Below are 20037 nucleotides of genomic sequence, written 5' to 3' on the forward strand. Positions count from 1 at the left end.
ATGTGAATATTACGTAAAAAAGATTTACTTGTATTCAATATTATTGAACAATTTTATATGTAAACTTGATTGACTTTCTATACTATATTTGAGTATATGTTTGGGTTTTTATCACTTCATTTTAACCTTATTATTGTAGCAATATTTTGTGAACATGCACATCGAAAGAAAGAATTGCTTCGTTACATGTTTAAAAGCTCTGTACAAATGAATTCAGACACAAATGCGTTCAAGGACATAAGGATTTCATGCGTTGAACTTTCTAAATCTGCTTTTTTACCTATTGAGTCGTTTGACCCAAATTCGTTGACGCTATTAGCATGTTTGAAAAAAGTTGAAAGGAAGTTGTCAACACACAAAGACGACTCACTGTCCCCAAAATTTGCTGATTATGTTTTTGTCCCTATCGCAAGTCTATTAAGACAGCCAGCCCTCGGTGAATCTCAGACAGAATACGTTCTACTGATTATATCTCATCTATTGCGGATATGTTGGTCATCTAATGGTAAATTTCCTGAGCAACTGGGCCAAGAACTCTTCCCCTTGATTACATTTTTGATTAGCTCGGATAAGGAAAATCAAAGTTTAAACTCCAGGTCAGACGAGTTTACATATGCTGGCTGTGTAGCTTTGTATCAGTTCTTCAGTTCAATAAGATCTCAACAATACAATAATACGTTTTTTTCCAATTCAAGACCCAAATCACTTCCCGCTTTAGGACATTCTGTTACCATTCTGTTAAAAATCTTGGAGCAGTCTTCTCATAATAATGAGCTCCAATTGAAAGTTTTGGCATCTTTGGAAATATTATTTCAGGACATAATATCAGATGGTGAAATGCTTTCATTTATACTTCCGGGGAATGTCTCTGTTTTCTCCAAGATACTTACTAAACCAGGCCGTAAAATACATTACAAAGTATGCGTTCGCACATTAGAAGTTCTGGTGAAATTGTTGGTCTTGGTTTATGATGATTTTAGTCTACGTGTTCAAGTTAATAGGCTAACAGATATTCGAGCATTGGGTGAGGCAGAGTTAGACCCTGAGCGAGATCAACCATTCTCCTTTAATGAACCTATTGTTCTACCACTCAAAGATAGCAAGACCCATAGAGACACAAGTTGGTTGAGAGCGACTTCTGGCCAAATTAATAACGCTTTAAAGGCCTTCATACCAAAATTATTGATACGCAACAACAAAAGAATTGATGAGGCATTGACAACGTTTGTATCGATCTTGTTAACTAGATGTGAAAAGTCCTTACGCAACTGTGAAAAGGTGTTGGTTTCCACCTTAGTAAGTTTACAGCGTGATCCGATGTCTAAATTACCTTCACATTTGGAAAAACTAAATGAAGTTCTAAATGAAAATTTGCACAAACTGAGTGATATAATTCGGTTTGAGAATGCTGAGAGGTTATCGGCCTTGGCGTTTGCGACTGATGTTATAGAGAGAAATAATAAAAAAGGTATGGTTGTCAATGGAATTGTTAAATGTTTATTTTACTCGGTTAATGAATGTATTGAACCTCCGAATTTAATCAACCATAAAGAGAAATTGATTGAACAAAGTGGTCCAATAACGGCTATGGTAAATTTCGAAGAATTAGAAAATAAGAATGCAGCAATTGTTTTACCAAGATTGTCAAAAAATATGTCACTAAGCCTGAGAGAATTTACATGCCATATGGGGTCTTTATTATTAGAAAAAAATGTTCTCAACGATGTGGTGATAGAATTGATTTCGGAACAAGTTGATTCACCAAGAACAAAGAAGGCAGTGGCACTATGGTTAAGCTCCAATTTTTTAAAAGCGGTGGGGACCCTCCCGAAGGAGGAAGATGATTTCTTGAAATTTGAGTCAATAGTAGACGATTCTAGTCGTATGGTTGAAGAAGCGTGTTTAACAGTGCTCGAATTTTGCAACGAACTTTCTCAAGATATTAGCATGGACATTGAAGGTAAAGGTATCAAAAAAGGTGATGAATTTGCTGTTTGTACGATTTTATCCTCTGTTAAAACGATTTGTTCAGTCATGAAAGATGATTTCCAGTCAGAACTGATTGACTATATATATATTGTGATTGATGCCTTGGCCTCCCCTTCTGAAACCATTAGGTATGTGGGCCAGTCCTGCGCTTTAACGATAGCAGATACCCTATATCACGGCTCTGTCCCCAATATGATATTAAACAACGTAGATTATCTAGTGGAGTCCATTTCCTCGAGATTGAATTCAGGAATGACTGAACGAGTGAGCCATATACTAATCGTGATTTGCAAATTGGCTGGCTATGAAACCATTGAGAACTTTAAGGATGTTATTGAAACCATATTTAAGCTTTTGGATTATTATCATGGATATAGTGACTTATGTCTTCAATTTTTCCAACTATTTGAAATCATCATTGTGGAGATGAAGAAAAATTACATCAATGATGATGAAATGATTTTGGCAATATCAAACCAACACATTTCACAAAGTACCTTTTCCCCGTGGGGTATGACTAATTTTCAGCAGGTACTAAATATACTAGATAGAGAAGCACAGATTAAAGATGACATAATGGATCATAACGATATGGAGTCTGCGAAAAATGGCAACGAGCCCAGTAATTTTCAAGAATATTTTGACTCCAAATTGAGAGAGCCGGATAGCGATGACGAAGAAGAAGAGGTTGAAGGAGGAAATCCTAACGACGATGTTGACCAATGGACCTCACCTATACCACGGGATTCATATAAAATACTATTGCAAATTCTGGGTTATGGAGAAAGATTACTAACCCATCCCTCAAAAAGGCTAAGAGTCCAAATTCTTTTCGTCATGAGACTTATTTTCCCTTTATTATCAACACAACATAATCTGTTGATTAGGGAGGTTGCTGGTACATGGGATTCAATCGTACAGTGCATCGTATGTGCCGACTATTCCATTGTTCAACCAGCGTGTATTTGCCTAGAGCAGATGATTAAATATTCTGGTGATTTTGTCTCTAAGAGATTTATTGAACTTTGGCAAAAATTGTGTCAGAATTCTTTTATTCTGAAAGAACTCAGAATCGACCCAACGGTGACAAATCATGAAGAAAGGTCTATAGGTAAGCGTGTAAAATTCCCTCCAATAACTGAAAACGCACTAATTTCGTTGGTACATATGGTTCTGCAGGGCGTCAAAATTACAGAGTACTTAATCTCTGAGGCGACACTGGAACAAATAATATACTGTTGCATTCAGGTCGTGCCAGTGGAAAAAATTTCAGTTATATCGTTGACAATTGGTGATATTGTGTGGAAAATAAGAAATGTAACTTGAATTTTTTTACTGTGAAAAGATATACATATTGTTAATAGCTGTCGGTAGGTTGTAGAATTGATAAAGAATAAAAAGAGATTTTCTTATACTATGCAAGAGAAGTACATAGAACACACATGTATTGGACGTATAGAATAGTATCCAGCATAACAGGCACTTCGGTAATTTACTATACGTTCAATGTAATGACTACTATCGTTGAATATATAGATTCCAAGTTGATTCATCCATACAGTAAAGCTTGAGCTTTGTCCTGTACTATTACCGGATAAGCATACTTAAATTTCCTTTGTTCTGCCATAGGAACAACGGCATTTGAGGTCATACAAATGTAAAGCTTGGTACAGCATGTAAACATTCTGCATTTTACTCCAGTAAGTCGTTTGAATACTGTTAATGGCGATTTAGGTGAATTTTGTATAATTATTAAAATTACATTGTTGATGAACGTAATAATATTATTACGTATAAGGAATGTACTAGATGTTCACTTCTGGGATATAGAAACCCACAAAATGGAATCGATAGTTTTTCACAATAGTATATTTATCTATTCTTGTGTTTTATACGTTGTCATTCATTATCCTATGACATTATCAATTCTTGTGTTTCAGCACTAGACCCAATGACTGTTTCTCAATCTTAATGTCAATCATTTTACATCGTGTATAATAATCTACCAGTAATATGAATAGTAGCTTTTAGAAGGTAGTCGGTTCTTATTTCAACAGCTAAATTATATGTTACAACATGTTTGAATACATTAGTGTTCTTAAGAGTTTAATACATCAAACACTCTAAGTGGGAGAAGATGGCGTCATGGTTGAAACAGGATAGCCTATGTTAAGCAGTAACGACTATGCTGCAGGTGCAACACTAGGGTTTCTTAAAACGGTAATCGTTAACTACATCTTAAACGAACAAAGACACATTTTCCAGAGCAATAATAATATGCAAAATATATATTTATTCATGTTGGAATGAAAATCAACTATCGTCTATCAACTAAAGTCATACTACTAGTATATTATCATATACGGTGTTAGAAGATCACGTAGGTTATGAGAAGCTGCCATTAAAGTTAGAGAAACTGACATGCAAAGATCAATACTGTAATAAGATAATGACTGACAACATATAAAATGGCAATAAAAGCATATACAGAATTATTTAGAATTATGAGTTCCATTTATGGGATTCCTGTATCCTCGAGGAGAACTTCTGGTATATTCTATATACCTAAGAATAATGCCTTCGTCAACAATGGAATCCCAACAATTATCTCAAAATTTACTTATATCACACTTCTTATATATTAAGTTCTGCAGTTGATTTTCCTTCCAACAGTTTTATATAAGAGAGGTACATAAAACACACGCCAATTGGTCATATTTAACACAATGGCTCAGACATAGCTCAGAGCAATGATGATAAGATCTTAGTTATGGCTTATCTTCTTATATAATAGGTTCTGATCAATTAATAGATCTTTACCTCATTACTACGGTAAATTCTATTATTAGAATTTTCCTACTCCAATTTGTACGAAGAACGTATAGTTGCAATCACTTATTCCAACAAGTATCATGTTGAAGAATGTTCGTCATCAACTACACCAATTTATTCGAATAAATGTATAGCAGTAATCACTTATTCCAAGACTACTCAATCTCTTCGTTTCGTTCTAAGATTGTTACATTGTGTTTCATATAATTTACTTCGCTATCCTAGTTAGAAAAAGATAACAAATAGTAGGTTTCGTGGTCTAGTCGGTTATGGCATCTGCTTAACACGCAGAACGTCCCCAGTTCGATCCTGGGCGAAATCAATTATTTTTTGTTTTTTTTACTTCTCTTTGGTTGACGGAGCGTCGTAAAATCGAGAAGGGATGGGATGAAATGAAAAATGAGATGAATATAATACAAAAAGATAAAAAAGAATACTACACAACTGTGCACATATATCGCTAAATATGTATACACTAAAAGTAAAAAAACAAGAAAGAAAATAATATTAAATAAAGTAGAGGTTGTAGTAATAAGGAGGTAGAGTAGTACAATATAGAACAAACTTTGAACAGGAGTAAAGAATACCGGAGATAGCTGGATAAGTTTTATTATCGGTATTATTTTTTTTCACCTTTGAGTAGGATAATGTTACAGTGGAAAACTAATCATACTATTTTTTGTTATTCACTTAATATGATCGAACCATTTATAGTGGCGTCAGTCAGCAGCATGTGTTGTTGTTGGCGCTATTAAAGTTGCTGTTGCTGCAATGAAATTGGGGGGGAAACGGGAGTGTTCGAGCTGGTACTGTTATTGTTGTTTCCCGTAACCGAATCAATCGCGTTTGCGGTGATATGTTCAATGCTATCTTGGTTTTCCATTATTTTAGTGTCCATATTCAAATTCATGTTCATGGTCTTGTGTGAATGAGCGGCCGGGTTTCCATTTGGATCATTTTCATCAGGATAGCAGCTTTCCCATTCCTTTAATCTCTTCTTGTAAGTTTCAGTATATTCTGCCTTTTTAGCAGGATCTAATTCACGCCATCTTTCACCAATAATCTTGGTGATTTCGATTAAGCCCTTATCAGGATTTTCCTTGACGACGGTAGGTCTAATCTCTTGGGTAAATTGAATAAAGGGACCGGATGGTCTTTTTGGAGGTAAAGTCTTTTCGTAAGCGTCTCTTACGACCCTATACTTTTCCCAGTTGGTTCTAAACTCTTCATAGAATGGTTTTTTTTGATCGTCAGTAAGCTCTTTCCATCTTGCAGAAGCCAATTTAGACAACTCGGGAACTTTCGCTTCAGGAAATTGTTGCAGTAACTCGTTTCTTATAGACATGGAAAACAAGAAATAAGCAGAAGAAGGCCTCTTAGGGCCTTGCTTTTTCAACTGTTTTCTTCTCTCAATTCTGCTCTGAGTGGAAGATAATTTTTTCACTACAGGATGTTGCTGCTGTTGCTGTTGCTGTTGCTGGTGCTGGTGCTGTTGCTGTTGCATATGACGGTGCTGTTGTTGTTGCTGTTGTAGTTGCTGTTGTTGCAATTGTTGTTGCAATTGTTGTTGCTGCTGCAGCTGTTGTTGTTGATGCAATTGTTGCTGTTGTTGCATCTGTTGCTGATGGTGAGTCAATTGAGATGGCATGTTGGGCGGCAATAGGCCAGGGTGACTAGCTGAGTTAGCATTTCCGCCAACATTAGCAGAGGAAGGGTCTAAAAGATTAGAGAGAGCATTCATGTTGTTTGGATAGTATCTCTGCACTTGAGGAAGTTGAGATAAGTATGAAGCTGGGCCAACGGCATTATTGGCGGCTGCCGCAGCAGCGGTGGCCGGGTTCAATTGAGAGGCTGCCAACTGGGCAGTATTACTGCCAGTGCTATTATTGCCACTACTGGGGTTGTTGTTGTTGTTGCTGCTACTGGACGCACCTGGACTGCCCGAAGGATTTGTTTGTTTCTGAGTCAAATGGCTTAGAAAGGAGTTGTATAACTCAGAAAACTGTTGCGGATTTATCGTTTGATAGTTTTGCCCGGACCCAGTTTGTTGCATGTAACCGAAATCCTGAGGTATCGCATTAACATTAACACTGCTGTTTGCGTTTGAGTTCGTATTACCGTATTGTTGTTGTTGCGACTGCGAACTAGGTTGTCTCAGCGATTGAGGAGGTGGAGGGAAATAAACATTTTGTTGTTGTTGCTGTGGTGACTGCTGAAAGTGACCTTGATAAGGCGCTTGTTGTTGTTGCTGCTGCTGCTGCTGCTGCTGCTGTTGTTGTTGGGGCTGGCTTTGAAACTGGTTTAAGTATTGGTGAGGCGTTTGATGAGAAGCAGCATCCCTGTACTGAGAGTCGTTGTGCTCGAGACCCTGATACTGCAGCGAATGGTCTTGGCCTATGTTGAGTAGGTTGGGGTTAGAAGCGTCGTCCTGTTTGGGCGACATACCGGTGTTCATTGCGGTTGTAGGTACTGTTAGCGTTATACGTATCAGAGGATGAATGAAGGAAGGGGGTGATCGTTGTGCTCTTGCCTTGAGTTGCGTTGCCTTGCCTTGTCTGTGTGTAATACTGTTCTTTTGTGGGATATCACCGAATAAGCTTCAGCGTCACAGTCTCGCTAGCAGTAGATGTTGGACAGTGACCTAGCAGTAGAGGAAACAGAGTACAATGCAGTACAGTACTACAGCACAACAGTACAGAGGATAACGAAGTAAACTACAACTAGAGCGAGAACGAGAGACAGAAGGAGAGTGAGAAACGAATGTGCCGGGGCCGTGTCTATACCCAATATCAGTTCCCACAACTGGTGTGTGCATTTTTTGTTCCCATTTGTTCTCTCACCAGGGGAGGTGGAAAGAAAAAAGAAAAGAAAGTGAGAAGAGCCGGCTGCGCCTCCCCTTAGTTGCCGTAGCATCAGCACACCACACTGACCCCAAAACCCCGCGCGGCCGTCGTCAGTGTCTACTGCACCCATGCCTCCAGGATACTGTATCGCTACCCACGGTTGTTACGTGACGTTTTTTTCCATATTTGGTATTATTTTGTTGTTATCGTTGCTGTTACTATAGTTATTACTTGAATAAGTATTATTAGTATTATTATTATTATTATTATTATTATTATTAGTATTAGTATTTTTATTAGTGTATATCAGTTTTATTTTTAAAAAAGTGAAGTTCTGTATAAGTGCATACATATATGCATGTATATACATATATATATGATTCTATGTAGTAGCCTTGATTTTAGCCGCCGACCATGTCTGGTCTACAATTGGTTGGTGTGCACTGATGGGTCGTGTTGAACCTTGATCATAGGTCTGTACACAGGCTCCCACATTTGGGCCTTCACCCACTGTAAACATTCGTCAAAATCACGGGGAACCTTGACAGTCTCACCAGGAGCACCACCTGGTACTTGTTCTTGTTCGATACGTGCGGTCCCCTCCTCAAGTGCTTGCAGGATCACGGCTGTTGCTAGACGCGCAGATGTGTTGGTGATAGTGTCCAGACCAGGAAGTAAGCCAGGTTTAGAGTCACCCTCTCTAAGTGGTGACAATTCGGCTAGTTGGTCCACGGCTGCGGAGATCATTTTGTCTGTGATGGTGGTGGCACGTGAGAGCACGGCGCCTAAACCAATACCTGGGAAAGAGTAACAATTGTTGTTCTCCGAGATACGGTATCCGTCAACAGGTGGGAAAGGAGATCCGGTAGCCACAAGAGCATTGTTGTTTGTCCACTTCATTAAGTCGGCAGGAACGGCCTCGTGTAATCTGGTAGGGTTGGATAATGGGAAGATAATTGGTCTAGGATTGTGCTTGTGCATTTCTTCTACGACATCTTGAGTAAACGCGCTCGCTTGAGTAGAACAACCGACTAAACATGTGGGTTTGACGTTTTGCACCACGTCATGCAAAGAACGAGTGTTGATACCGGCCCAGTCTGAATCGTTCTTAGCGTAGGCGTGTTGTGCAGGTGTGGAGTTAGCCTCGTACGATTGCAGAATTAACCCACGTCTGTCCATTAGAAAGATTTTCTTACGCGCTTCTTCCTTGTCAACGCCGTGTGTGACCATATGGTTGACGATTTGGTCTGCGATACCAAGACCCGCTGAGCCGGCACCGTAAACAAGCACCCTAATGTCCTTTAGATCTCTGTTGGTGTGTTTCAAAGCAGCAATCAATGAGGCCATCACGACAGCCCCCGTACCTTGAATGTCATCGTTGAATGAAGGCAATTCGTACCTGTATTTTTCCAGCAATCTTCTTGCATTCTTAACACCGAAATCTTCGAAGTGCAGAACTGCGCTTGGATACACTTTTTTAACGGCCTTGATGAACTTTTCCAAGAATTCGTCATATTGCTTACCTCTGATTCTGGCAAACTTGTTACCCATGTACAATTCGTCACGTGCCAGTTTTTTGTTGTTAGTACCAACATCCAGACATACGGGCAACACACGGCCGGGGTGAATACCACCGCACAGAGTCATCAATGCCAATTTGGAGATGGCAATACGCACACCACCGATACCTTGATCACCAATTCCGAGAATACCCTCCGAGTCTGAGACAACAATGTAGTCTACGTCTTTGTCTCCACCATATGTAGCCAATCTACGCTCGATGGAATCAGGCTCGGTGATGTCCAAAAACACACCTTCTGGTTTTCTAAATCTATGAGAGTAGGCGGCAATGGCATCACCTTCGGTAGGGGTGTAAATGATAGGAACAAGTTCCTTGATATGCTTCCTTATTAATGCAAAATACAACACTTTGTTCTGTACTCTTAAAGACGTCATGAAGTCGTTCTTGGCCAAGGGCGTCTTCAAGTAGCATAACTGCTTATAACTTCTTTCTAGTTGCTCGTCCAAAGTGTTCACTTGAGGTGGCAGCAAAGCCTCCAAATTGAACGCTTCTCTTTCTTCTTGTGTGAATGCAGAACCCTTATTAAAGAGGGGAGAGTTTAAAAGTTGGAAACTCTCCAAAGGACATTCGATGGCACCCTCTACGGCCAAACGAGTAGCATGTGGGTGGGGAGCTTCGAAGATCTTTCTGGCGCGAGATCCAACTGGTGTTTTAGTGACTTCCCCGTCGTTGTATGGCTTTTGGAAAGTATTTTCCCTTGTGGTGGTAGCTTTATGCGATCTTGTATTAGAAGAATATAGACGCTGCTGCTGTGGAATGGGCCATCTTTTTAATGACGATGTCCTTGATGCAGTCAACGATCTGCTTAATTGTGATCTTGCAGCGATCGAAACGGAAAGTTTGGTTCTAAGCATCACCGTACCTCTTTCTTTTGCCTTGTTTATATATATGCAGTAAATTCGTCAAAAAATTCTCACATTTCAAAAGAACAAGATTATAAAACCTGAACACAGTATACGAATAAATACACTGAGACACATATATATATACGTATGTGTATATATGATAATCAAGCCGGTAACGGGTGCGACTTCGTCGCATGTCTATAGCGCTAAAGCTGTAGGCTAAAGGAAGTCAAATGGAGTACTGCGATGCAATAATAGGAGATTGCGAAAATTTTTCACCATAGAAAGTCGATGATGAGTCGAAGCAAAGGGAACTCGACTCAGTCACTCAGTCAGTTGATGCGATGCGATGTTAGCACAAACAATAACGCGTACGATAATAAAAGATGGAATGCGCCAATTCTTTGATTTTTTTTTTTTTTGATTTCTTTTTAATATCTCCGACTTAAACCGTCTAGGGAAGAGTTAAAACTCCGAGTTGTTCCGGATAGTGTGTAATGTGTGGGTGTTTACTTTCAACGACGCTAGTACAAAATGATATGCAATGAAGATCTCTCCATCGCCTTGAACGGTCAGCAAAACGCAAGAATTGAAAAAACCTTGCAATGCACGATGCAGTATTCAAAATGCACAAAGTGAAACAAATAGGTATCGGAATCAAATACGAAACATTCGCGAAACTCTCTTTTTTTTACCTCTTGTTGTGTGACCATATATATTGCGGTTAACAAACATTGTAGTTCGTTATAAACAACTAGACTTGATACAGCGCTAGGAGTTGTCCAAGTGGCCAAAGAAGAATAAATGTTGATGTGAGAATCGTTCCTCAGGTCGGCTTTAGATTGTTTCTACGGCTTTCTGTGTTTATATAAGTTTTGCCTTCCTTGGTTGGCGCTGAGTGTAAGAACGTGGAAAGTGATTAGTTACGCAGTTTCGTCTAAGAATAGGAAAAAAGTTAATCAAGAGTAGACTTGGCAGTGAAATTACTTGTCATCGTTAAGCCAGAAGAAAAAAATACTAGAAGCGAGTGTTGCAGTGAGTAGAGCATGGATAGACCTATAGATGATATTGTGAAAAATCTTTTAAAGTTTGTCGTCAGGGGGTTTTATGGTGGTTCCTTTGTACTCGTGCTTGATGCTATACTATTTCATTCAGTCCTCGCTGAAGATGATTTGAAACAATTGTTGAGCATAAACAAAACGGAATTGGGTCCGCTCATTGCTAGATTAAGGTCGGATAGACTAATATCCATACACAAACAAAGAGAATATCCTCCAAACTCCAAGAGCGTGGAAAGAGTTTATTACTATGTTAAGTATCCTCATGCTATTGACGCTATCAAATGGAAAGTGCATCAAGTGGTGCAGAGATTGAAAGATGATCTGGACAAAAATTCAGAACCAAACGGTTACATGTGCCCGATTTGTTTGACTAAGTACACTCAATTAGAAGCTGTGCAGTTATTAAATTTTGACAGAACAGAATTCTTATGTTCATTATGTGACGAACCGTTGGTGGAAGATGATTCTGGTAAAAAGAACAAAGAAAAACAAGATAAACTGAACAGGCTGATGGACCAAATTCAACCAATCATTGATTCTTTGAAAAAGATTGATGATTCAAGAATTGAGGAAAATACCTTCGAAATTGCGTTGGCTCGCTTGATTCCTCCCCAAAATCAATCACATGCTGCGTACACATATAATCCAAAGAAGGGTAGCACCATGTTCAGACCGGGCGATTCTGCTCCATTGCCAAATCTTATGGGTACTGCTCTTAGTAACGATAGTAGTAGACGTGCCGGTGCTAACTCTCAAGCCACATTACACATCAACATCACCACCGCAAGTGATGAAATGGCTCAAAGGGAACTACAAGAGAGACAGGCTGAGGAGAAAAGAAAGCAAAATGCTGTTCCCGAATGGCATAAACAGAGTACTATTGGCAAGACTGCTCTTGGTAGATTGGATAATGAAGAAGAGTTCGATCCTGCAGTTACTGCATCAGCCATGGATTCTATAACCGCTGATAACGAAACTATGCAAGAAACGCCCTACCAAAATAATAGAACTTTGACTGAGCAAGAAATGGAAGAAAGAGAAAATGAAAAGACATTGAACGATTACTACGCTGCGTTAGCCAAAAAGCAAGCAAAACTGAAAGAGGAGGAGGAGGAGGAGGAAGAGGAAGAAGAGGAAGAAGAAGAGATGGAAGATGTTTTGGATGATAATGATGAAGCCGCTCCAGAAAATGCATTTGAAGATGAATTTGAAGACGTAACGGACACTGATGGCACAAGAAAGACAGAAACAAAAAATACCACGTCGAGTGACTTAAAGCAAGATGTAAGTGACAATAAGGCTGTAGAAACCATTACTACCAGTGCCAGTGCTTCAGATCCTAGTGCAAACGTGAAAACGAGTGATAATGATGAGGATGACGAAATGGACATCGAATTTGAAGACGTTTAGTATAACCTTTTCTTTATGATCTCATCCAGTTGTTGAGTACTATTTCACACATGTCGCACACAGTTTATGATCCTTTCTTTTCTTCTTTGGTTTTCTATTATATTGATTTTTTTTCTTTGGAAGAGAAGAAAAAAAAGAATGGAAGAATGACATGAAAAAAAAATAAGAAAAAGAAAGAGGAACCAACTAATACACCTATCGCATCTCAAGTAAAACGACTAGTAAAAATATTGAAGTACGAATAATATTTTTCGAGCATATTTAGTTTACGTATATTTAATAAAAACCGTCAAACTTATAGAAGGTACTGGGTAAAGCTTTACTGTTCAGCTAAAAGTACTATAAAATAATAATGCTGGAGAAGGATACATGGAAATTAGTAACTGCCACAGCACTATTCACTGTTGCAGTGACCACGATTGCAGATTGTGCTTGGGCTCGTTGGCAAACACAAGGGACAGCAATTGTGCAACGAAGAAATAAAAACAAAGGGGAAAAAACTGAATCAGTTACGGATAAATGCCACCAATATGATGACCACTTTATTCGCCGATCTTTGAAGAACAATATTGAATTCCTTGGCGAAGACACAATCAAAAAACTATCCAATCAATACGTTGTCGTTGTGGGGGCAGGTGGAGTTGGATCTTGGGTGGTCAACTCTTTGGTCCGTTCGGGGTGCCGAAAGATCAGAGTTGTTGATTTTGATCAAGTTTCACTAAGTTCGTTAAATAGGCACAGCTGTGCCATATTAAATGATGTCGGTACTCCAAAAGTGGACTGCTTACAGAGGCACATGTCGGAAATTGCACCATGGTGCGAAATTGATCCAGTCAACGAATTATGGACCCTGGAAAATGGTGAAAGATTAACTCTTGGAAATGGTGCACCTGACTTTATCGTGGACTGTATTGATAATATTGATACAAAAGTTGATTTGCTCGAGTTTGCCTATAACCATGGCATCAAAGTTATTTCATCCATGGGTGCTTCCGCGAAGAGTGATCCTACAAAGCTTAATGTGGGCGACTTGGCCACCACTGAGGAAGATCCTCTTGCAAGGGTAGTGAGAAGAAAACTGAAAAAAAGAGGTATCTTGTCTGGTATCCCTGTAGTGTTTAGTGCCGAAAAACCTGACCCGAAGAAGGCTAAATTACTACCTTTACCAGATGAAGAATATGAAAGAGGGAAAGTTGATGAGTTGAGCGCCTTAAAGGATTTCCGCGTAAGAATTCTTCCCGTTTTAGGTACTATGCCAAGTTTATTCGGACTGACCATCACTACATGGATTCTATCAAATATATCTGATAAACCTTTAGAACCTATTGAGGGTAAAAATAGGATCAAGGTGTATGATGGAATATATCAATCGTTAGCCGGTCAAATGAGCAGGATCGGTATATCAAGCCAACGAATCCCACTAGCTTTGAAGGATGTTAGTTACCTTGTTGAAGAGGTGTTTAAGGGTAAATCTCCAATCAGCGGTACCTCCACTAGACTAACCTTATCTAAATGGGATCCTTCTAAACCTATTTCTCTGCAAAATGTGGTGGTACTAACAAAAAACGAACAGAAAGTACACGAAGACCGCGTTTTGAAAGGTAAAGAAAGCCTAAAGGATGTTTATGACACCAAAGTTCTAGAGTTGATTTCACAAAGATTTAAAGAAGAAGCTTATTACTCTCAATTCAGATGATCCTGTTTCTTTCAAAATATAATGCATTTTTTTTGTCCATAGAATTACATACCTATTTCAGCAACTTTTAAGCTCATATCATCCATAGAAGAATCCTTCCTACTTCATTCGCATGTTTGGTGATAAGTAATCGAAAGTAGTATACCGAATTCACTTCCTCGAGCTTTTTTTACAAGCCTTTATTTTTGTGAAAGCTTTGAATCACTGCTAACATTAGAAACCTCCAAATCAAATCAATCAATGAACCCTCAATTATCGGAAAGTAATTTTTGATTCTTATATATGTACACTATTATTTTTCTGAGGCAATCGCTTTTGGCTGCTTACCGACTGCATTACATTCTCTAAATAATGAATTTTCATTTCTTTTACCAACAAATGACTATGTTTACATATGCTTCTTGAACAAAATACATGTTCAAAAAGATAACAAAGCTACCAAATACTAATGCAATAGCAAAGGGTAAAAGAGGCTATCCACTTTTCCCTTTTCCAACTTCATGATGGTAGATCAAGCATCTTCCTTCTGTGATTGGCTCAGCAATTCCTCGATAAGTTGAGACAGTTCTAGTGGCCTAGTCATGCATGAAAACCTCTTGATCACTTTTCCATTTCTGTCTACCAAAAACTTTTCAAAATTCCACTTTATCATTTTTATTCCAGATTGTCCCCTTACCGAATTCTTCAAGAACTTGTAGACGGGATCCTGATTTTGGCCATTACAACGGATTTTATGTAAGATAGGGAAGGTTACACCAAATTTATTCTGACAAAACTTATTAATTTCGTCATCTTTCTCAAACTCTTGATTTCCAAATTGACCACAAGGGAAGGCTATGATCACTAAACCGTATGGTTTGTATTTCTCGTACAAGTACTCTAACTCCTTATATTGAGGCGTAAATGCGCAGTGCGATGCTACATTAACTATCAGCACCACTTTGTTACGTAAGGAGCCAAAGGGGAATGTATTTCCATCCTGATCTATTGGTGCAAAAGAATAAAACTCCGACATCGATATATTTTTTTATTCTACTCTTTACTTCGGTTCAGGATAAGAAAACATTGTCCAATATTATATGCATGGCTGTATTGCGTTTACCTACAACTGCATTATATAATCTACACAAAATTATTACCACCAGCATTCTCTTTGCAGAAGTGAATCTGGCTTTGAGCTCTTGAGATATACCAAACGAGGGATGAATCATTACCCTATAAAAATAGGGAATCGGAAGGGGAAGTACGGGAATTTTCATATAAAGATGGTGTGGGGTATATTGAAAGGGATACTACCGAATACTTGGCATATGTATGTGTGTATGTATGTATCTACATTATTTAGCTTTGTTTTTATTGGGTGATGGATCTGAAGGTGGATTCTATCAAGTCCTTCAACTCCTTGTAGGATATGATAATACAGTTTAACTCATCAGGTGTTACTAACATCAACTTTTCTTGAATACCCGCATCTAATTTGTTCAAGCACCTTAATACATGAGTTAAGTCCATTATCGGTTTTCCATTTGAATCCACTTGATGAAATACATAGTCATAGAATAGTACGATAGGAAATTTGGATCCAGATTCAGACCAATTTATGTCTATTCTCGATTCAATTCTACCAAAAATGCAATTTAACTTATTAATCAATCTGAACAATCTTCCATTTTCTAACTCTTTCGATAAGACTGACTCCATGTATTCCGTGTAGGTTTGTGACGACTCCAAGACCATGAACATCTTGTCATAAAAATGGCTAGTTAGATCATGTGTGTTCTTCTTTAAATCTTCACTATCCGATATTAAGTACTTGAGTATATCCTTGAACTTATCATCTATCTGTCTCATGTCATCGATTAATTGAGGAGTTATTTCATCGAGCCGATACTCTCTTGGAGTAATATTACTATTAGAGTTGTCAATATTAATTGATAAGTTAAATAATAGCTGTCCGAGATATCTGTAGTCCAGCTGTTGTTGTCTTTCCATTGCACTCCCACTGGAAGATACCGCTGCATCGATATCATCATTGAATAATTGATCCATAAAGTTGCAGTGTGATAGTTTGATTCTACCCGGATCACCAGTAAGTAAAACTTTATTCCAGTTTAGTGTGTTGCCAATGTTTAAATTCTGCGAATGGATGGAATTTATCACATTAGTGAGTTGAACTAAGTATATCCATAGATAATCCATGGTTACGGGGAATTTAGGGAAATTAACAAAATGGTAATCAAACAAAGATAGAGAATTTGGATAGTAATCAAAGATCAAACAGATAGACAGATCTCCAAACTTAGTAGTCTGAAAAATGTCCCTAAACTTTATCAAATTGGTACAATTAATCTTTGACCATACCTGATATACTTTAGATATTTTGTTCGGATTCATTGATTTATCACTATTAGGCAGTCTTTTCAAAACGTATGGTTTTCCGTCATAATTGGAGAAAACTTTGAAGAGCGTAGTTTTATTTAAAAAGTCGTTACTATTGAAGTTTAGTGGAACCAAATTGAAGTAGTCTTGTACAATACTTGGTATAACTTTACCTGAAGAGGGGAAAACCTGCAAAATCGATAGATTTTTCTTGGTTAAATCTTCCCTAATATTGTTTGGAATGAAAAGCTGATCAGCAGACCTTTCATTAGGTTTCAATAATGACTTTAACGATGATGGTTGTTCAGGAGCATATAGGTGGTACTGTAGAAGACTATGAGGAGGGGGATAAATTCTCGGATATTTGAGATTATTACCTTCTATGGATGATGGTGGCAGAGAAGATGGTACGTTGTTGGCCATGCTCATATTGTTATTATTATCATCACTGGTACTTATACTCATGCCGCCAGAATTGGCAATAGTGGGGAATGGGAAAGAAGGGGCATTTGTATTAGCGTGTATTGAAGAAGTAGAAGAAGGAGTGAAAATGGGTGCATTGAAGGGATCATAATTTGAACTTGAAGCAGTCGTAGGTACTGATATGTTTATATTACTACTGTTATTGTTGTCATTCAACAAAGAGCCATTAACTGCCGGATTAGCTACTTGAGTGACTGTAGAAGAATTAGCGGAAGTTGCTGCCACATTGGTGCTCCCACTAGTGTTTGTAGCAGCGGAGGTGGTGGTAACTGTAGTGGCCAAGGAGTCACTACCAACCGTCATCGGGGTAAAACTTGCGGATACTTTAGCATTGAACTTTGGAACTGATGCCATGGTTGGAGTGGTGGCTTCTGCAATATCTAGTAGAGGGGAAGAGTCATTAATGATGGTAGCGCTACCGTTATCGTTATGTTTGAATGGGCAACCTTCTTTCTCCTTCTTGCAGTAGCCATAAATGGTGATATTTCTGCACGGAATGTCCTTCGCCCAGTCAGGATTGATCTTGTCCATGGCGTAAGGTACGTCTGACCAGTCTTGAAGGCCCAACTATAACCAAAACAGTGTTCCCGCCGTTGAAATCGTTATTACTCTTTCAATCAATTCATGAACCAAATAATTCAGTTTTATGTATGGTTACCCTCATAACACTAAATATAATGAGGGACATGTATATATTATATATTATATATATATATAATATCGCCGCTACCAATAGCGTGTATTACTCTATAATCTATCACGGATAGCGTCCTGAACGTCTTTGTATACATCTTCCACAGACTTATCGCAACGGACACGGACGACCTTAGATTTAGTTTCAAAGTACTCGATAACAGGCATGCTCGTGTCCTTGAAAGTATTGAATCTCTTCTTAATGGATTCAATGTTATCATCGCTTCTACCACTAGTCTTACCACGTTCCAATAGTCTCTGCAACATGACATCTTCAGGACAGTCAAAGAACAAGATAAATTTGCTTTCGACGATATCCCTTTCGAAGGAAATGGCCTGGTCCATCTTCCTGGGAAACCCATCTATCAAGAACTTATGCTTGTTGGCCTTGACGTTCTCGGAAATGGCATTGCGTAACAGCGCCAAAGTGATCTCCTGAGGAACAATCAGACCCTCCTTGATGTAGTTCCTAATTAACTCCCCATATTGGGAGCCCTCTCTGCTCTGTTCAGCACGTAGAAGATCACCCGCTGATAAATGGACAAAGGAAAAATCCTTAACTAATCTCTCACATTGAGTGCCTTTGCCTGCACCGGGTCCTCCTAAAACGAAGATTACGGAAACTTGGTCTGGCGAGAAAGCTGGCTGTGATTCAGTAGCAGCTGTCATTTGTCTTATTCAAGAAATTCAATTGGTTTGTTCTTCTGATAGTTTACCGAAATCACGGATGTCACGAGTGCTAAACTTCCTACGAGTATCAACAATTTGCCTTTATGTTTACTCTTGCCTGGACTGTTGCTAGTGCGCACTGCGTTTGCGTTTGCGTTTGCTATAGATTCAGGAGGGGTGACGTGAAAGGTTGGTTTTTTTGAAGAGTAGTATCTCAGTATAAACCTGAATCGTGGATTCATACTATAACTAAACTGAATAAAGAAAAGGTGAAGGTGAGCGTGTATAACTAATGGTGAAGACAGAAAATTCATTGCATTAAAATATCACTATATTTTCTTAAAAAAGCTTCGTTAATAAAAAAGAAAAGAAAAAGAAAAGACTACAAAGGCCTAGGGTTAAAAGGTAATTTATTAAGGGCTAAGAAAAAAAATATCGATATTATAGGTCTGGAAGTGTTAAGATCAGGTTTTATAGTGGTGCTACTGCTGGCATGATACAGCATTAATGAAGAGTTCATTACACGAGGACTTTATTTGTATTGCAAGGATTGTGCCTAATCTCATCCAGGTATAGCGTGCAGGCATGAATAAGGAAGAGTTATTGGGGTTTCTACTAGATGACAGCATCGACTGTCCAAAAAAATGCGTTTCGGATGAGCAGGTCTACTCCAATTGGTTGAAGAACGGTAACGACGATCAGGAAAACCCTTTACAAACTAGTATAGACGCAGCTGTAGCCGCACCGAATAAAAAGAAGCAGATAGTGGCTGCACAAGAGGATGTCGATGAGCTTTTAAACGGTTTGGAAGGCATTATAGGAAACGCGGATGCCCTTAGTTTGAAGGTCAAACCAAAGACCAAAACTAAAAAGACCAAATCAAAACCTAAAAAGGGAAGCGTACATATGGAAGATCACATTGTGATGCTCGAGGTTGAAGATGTCAGTGATGTAAACACCCAAGAGGATGCTAATGGAACAAGTCCGTCGTCAGATCGGGACCGATTAAAGAAGAAAGAAAGACGTAGGAAAAACACAAAGGAGCTCTCTTATGATGAACTAAAAGAAAAACTAGAGACTATCACTCATAAGTCACGTGTCGAATCCAAGGATTGGAAGAAGAAAGTTCATCGATTGGAAAAGAGGAATACCGAACTTGAACGTCACTTAGAAGAGCTGAAGATTGAGAACCAGACCTTGATAGATATTAACAACAGGCTTTCAATAAATATGAACGAGAAAGAAGATGCTACAAGAAGCCAAAAGACTAAGGAAAAGGACCGAAAAAGAAGAGAAAGAAGAACGGCAAGAAGAAAAGAAGAAAGAACGCAAGAAGAAAACAAAACACCGCGGTCTTTCCCTTCGTCGACCGATATGAATGGGATGCCAATAGAATTTTGAATATTATTTTGATGAAATAGGGAGTGGAACGAGCTAGAAACACATGCATTTTTTTTTTGTGTATTTACCTTCCAAAATTAGTTTCTTTTCTTTATTTATTTCTTTTTTTAGATGTGTATATATGCTATATTTGTACTAACCTGTGTTTTTTTTT

At 38.5% G+C, this 20037-nt stretch overlaps 10 protein-coding genes and 1 non-coding gene across 11 annotated transcripts; 5 read left to right on the forward strand and 6 right to left on the reverse strand.

Annotated features, from left to right (window-relative positions):
- Positions 1-207: 207 nt before the first annotated feature.
- TTI1 (Tti1p) lies at positions 208-3315 on the forward strand (the record flags this gene model as incomplete). The annotated part of the gene is made up of 1 exon (XM_056223871.1): positions 208-3315. The coding sequence occupies one exon, from the start codon at positions 208-210 to the stop codon at positions 3313-3315; it is 3108 nt and encodes a 1035-aa protein (XP_056077846.1).
- Positions 3316-5069: 1754 nt separating this feature from the next.
- Positions 5070-5143, forward strand: Smki_11.trna11V. The gene has a single exon. It is a non-coding gene; the product is annotated as a tRNA-Val (tRNA).
- A 429-nt stretch (positions 5144-5572) lies between these two features.
- On the reverse strand, positions 5573-7276 carry IXR1 (DNA-binding transcription repressor IXR1; the record flags this gene model as incomplete). Its single annotated transcript, XM_056223872.1, has 1 exon — positions 5573-7276. One exon carries the CDS (start codon positions 7274-7276, stop codon positions 5573-5575), a length of 1704 nt encoding a protein of 567 aa, XP_056077847.1.
- An 811-nt stretch (positions 7277-8087) lies between these two features.
- Positions 8088-10100, reverse strand: MAE1 (malate dehydrogenase (oxaloacetate-decarboxylating); the record flags this gene model as incomplete). Its single annotated transcript, XM_056223873.1, has 1 exon — positions 8088-10100. The coding sequence occupies one exon, from the start codon at positions 10098-10100 to the stop codon at positions 8088-8090; it is 2013 nt and encodes a 670-aa protein (XP_056077848.1).
- A 1037-nt stretch (positions 10101-11137) lies between these two features.
- TFA1 (transcription factor TFIIE subunit TFA1) lies at positions 11138-12562 on the forward strand (the record flags this gene model as incomplete). The annotated part of the gene is made up of 1 exon (XM_056223874.1): positions 11138-12562. One exon carries the CDS (start codon positions 11138-11140, stop codon positions 12560-12562), a length of 1425 nt encoding a protein of 474 aa, XP_056077849.1.
- Positions 12563-12914: 352 nt separating this feature from the next.
- Positions 12915-14258, forward strand: TCD2 (tRNA threonylcarbamoyladenosine dehydratase; the record flags this gene model as incomplete). Its single annotated transcript, XM_056223876.1, has 1 exon — positions 12915-14258. The coding sequence occupies one exon, from the start codon at positions 12915-12917 to the stop codon at positions 14256-14258; it is 1344 nt and encodes a 447-aa protein (XP_056077850.1).
- Positions 14259-14769: 511 nt separating this feature from the next.
- On the reverse strand, positions 14770-15273 carry GPX1 (glutathione peroxidase GPX1; the record flags this gene model as incomplete). Its single annotated transcript, XM_056223877.1, has 1 exon — positions 14770-15273. The coding sequence occupies one exon, from the start codon at positions 15271-15273 to the stop codon at positions 14770-14772; it is 504 nt and encodes a 167-aa protein (XP_056077851.1).
- Positions 15274-15611: 338 nt separating this feature from the next.
- PAN3 (PAN-complex poly(A)-binding subunit PAN3) lies at positions 15612-17651 on the reverse strand (the record flags this gene model as incomplete). The annotated part of the gene is made up of 1 exon (XM_056223878.1): positions 15612-17651. The coding sequence occupies one exon, from the start codon at positions 17649-17651 to the stop codon at positions 15612-15614; it is 2040 nt and encodes a 679-aa protein (XP_056077852.1).
- Positions 17652-17867: 216 nt separating this feature from the next.
- On the reverse strand, positions 17868-18482 carry URA6 (bifunctional uridylate/adenylate kinase; the record flags this gene model as incomplete). The annotated part of the gene is made up of 1 exon (XM_056223879.1): positions 17868-18482. One exon carries the CDS (start codon positions 18480-18482, stop codon positions 17868-17870), a length of 615 nt encoding a protein of 204 aa, XP_056077853.1.
- A 5-nt stretch (positions 18483-18487) lies between these two features.
- MIN9 (Min9p) lies at positions 18488-18796 on the reverse strand (the record flags this gene model as incomplete). The annotated part of the gene is made up of 1 exon (XM_056223880.1): positions 18488-18796. The coding sequence occupies one exon, from the start codon at positions 18794-18796 to the stop codon at positions 18488-18490; it is 309 nt and encodes a 102-aa protein (XP_056077854.1).
- Positions 18797-19067: 271 nt separating this feature from the next.
- SKA1 (Ska1p) lies at positions 19068-19883 on the forward strand (the record flags this gene model as incomplete). Its single annotated transcript, XM_056223881.1, has 1 exon — positions 19068-19883. One exon carries the CDS (start codon positions 19068-19070, stop codon positions 19881-19883), a length of 816 nt encoding a protein of 271 aa, XP_056077855.1.
- Between the last annotated feature and the right edge of the window lie 154 nt (positions 19884-20037).

This window comes from Saccharomyces mikatae (assembly GCF_947241705.1).
Source record: "Saccharomyces mikatae IFO 1815 strain IFO1815 genome assembly, chromosome: 11".
Lineage (NCBI taxonomy): Eukaryota > Fungi > Ascomycota > Saccharomycetes > Saccharomycetales > Saccharomycetaceae > Saccharomyces > Saccharomyces mikatae.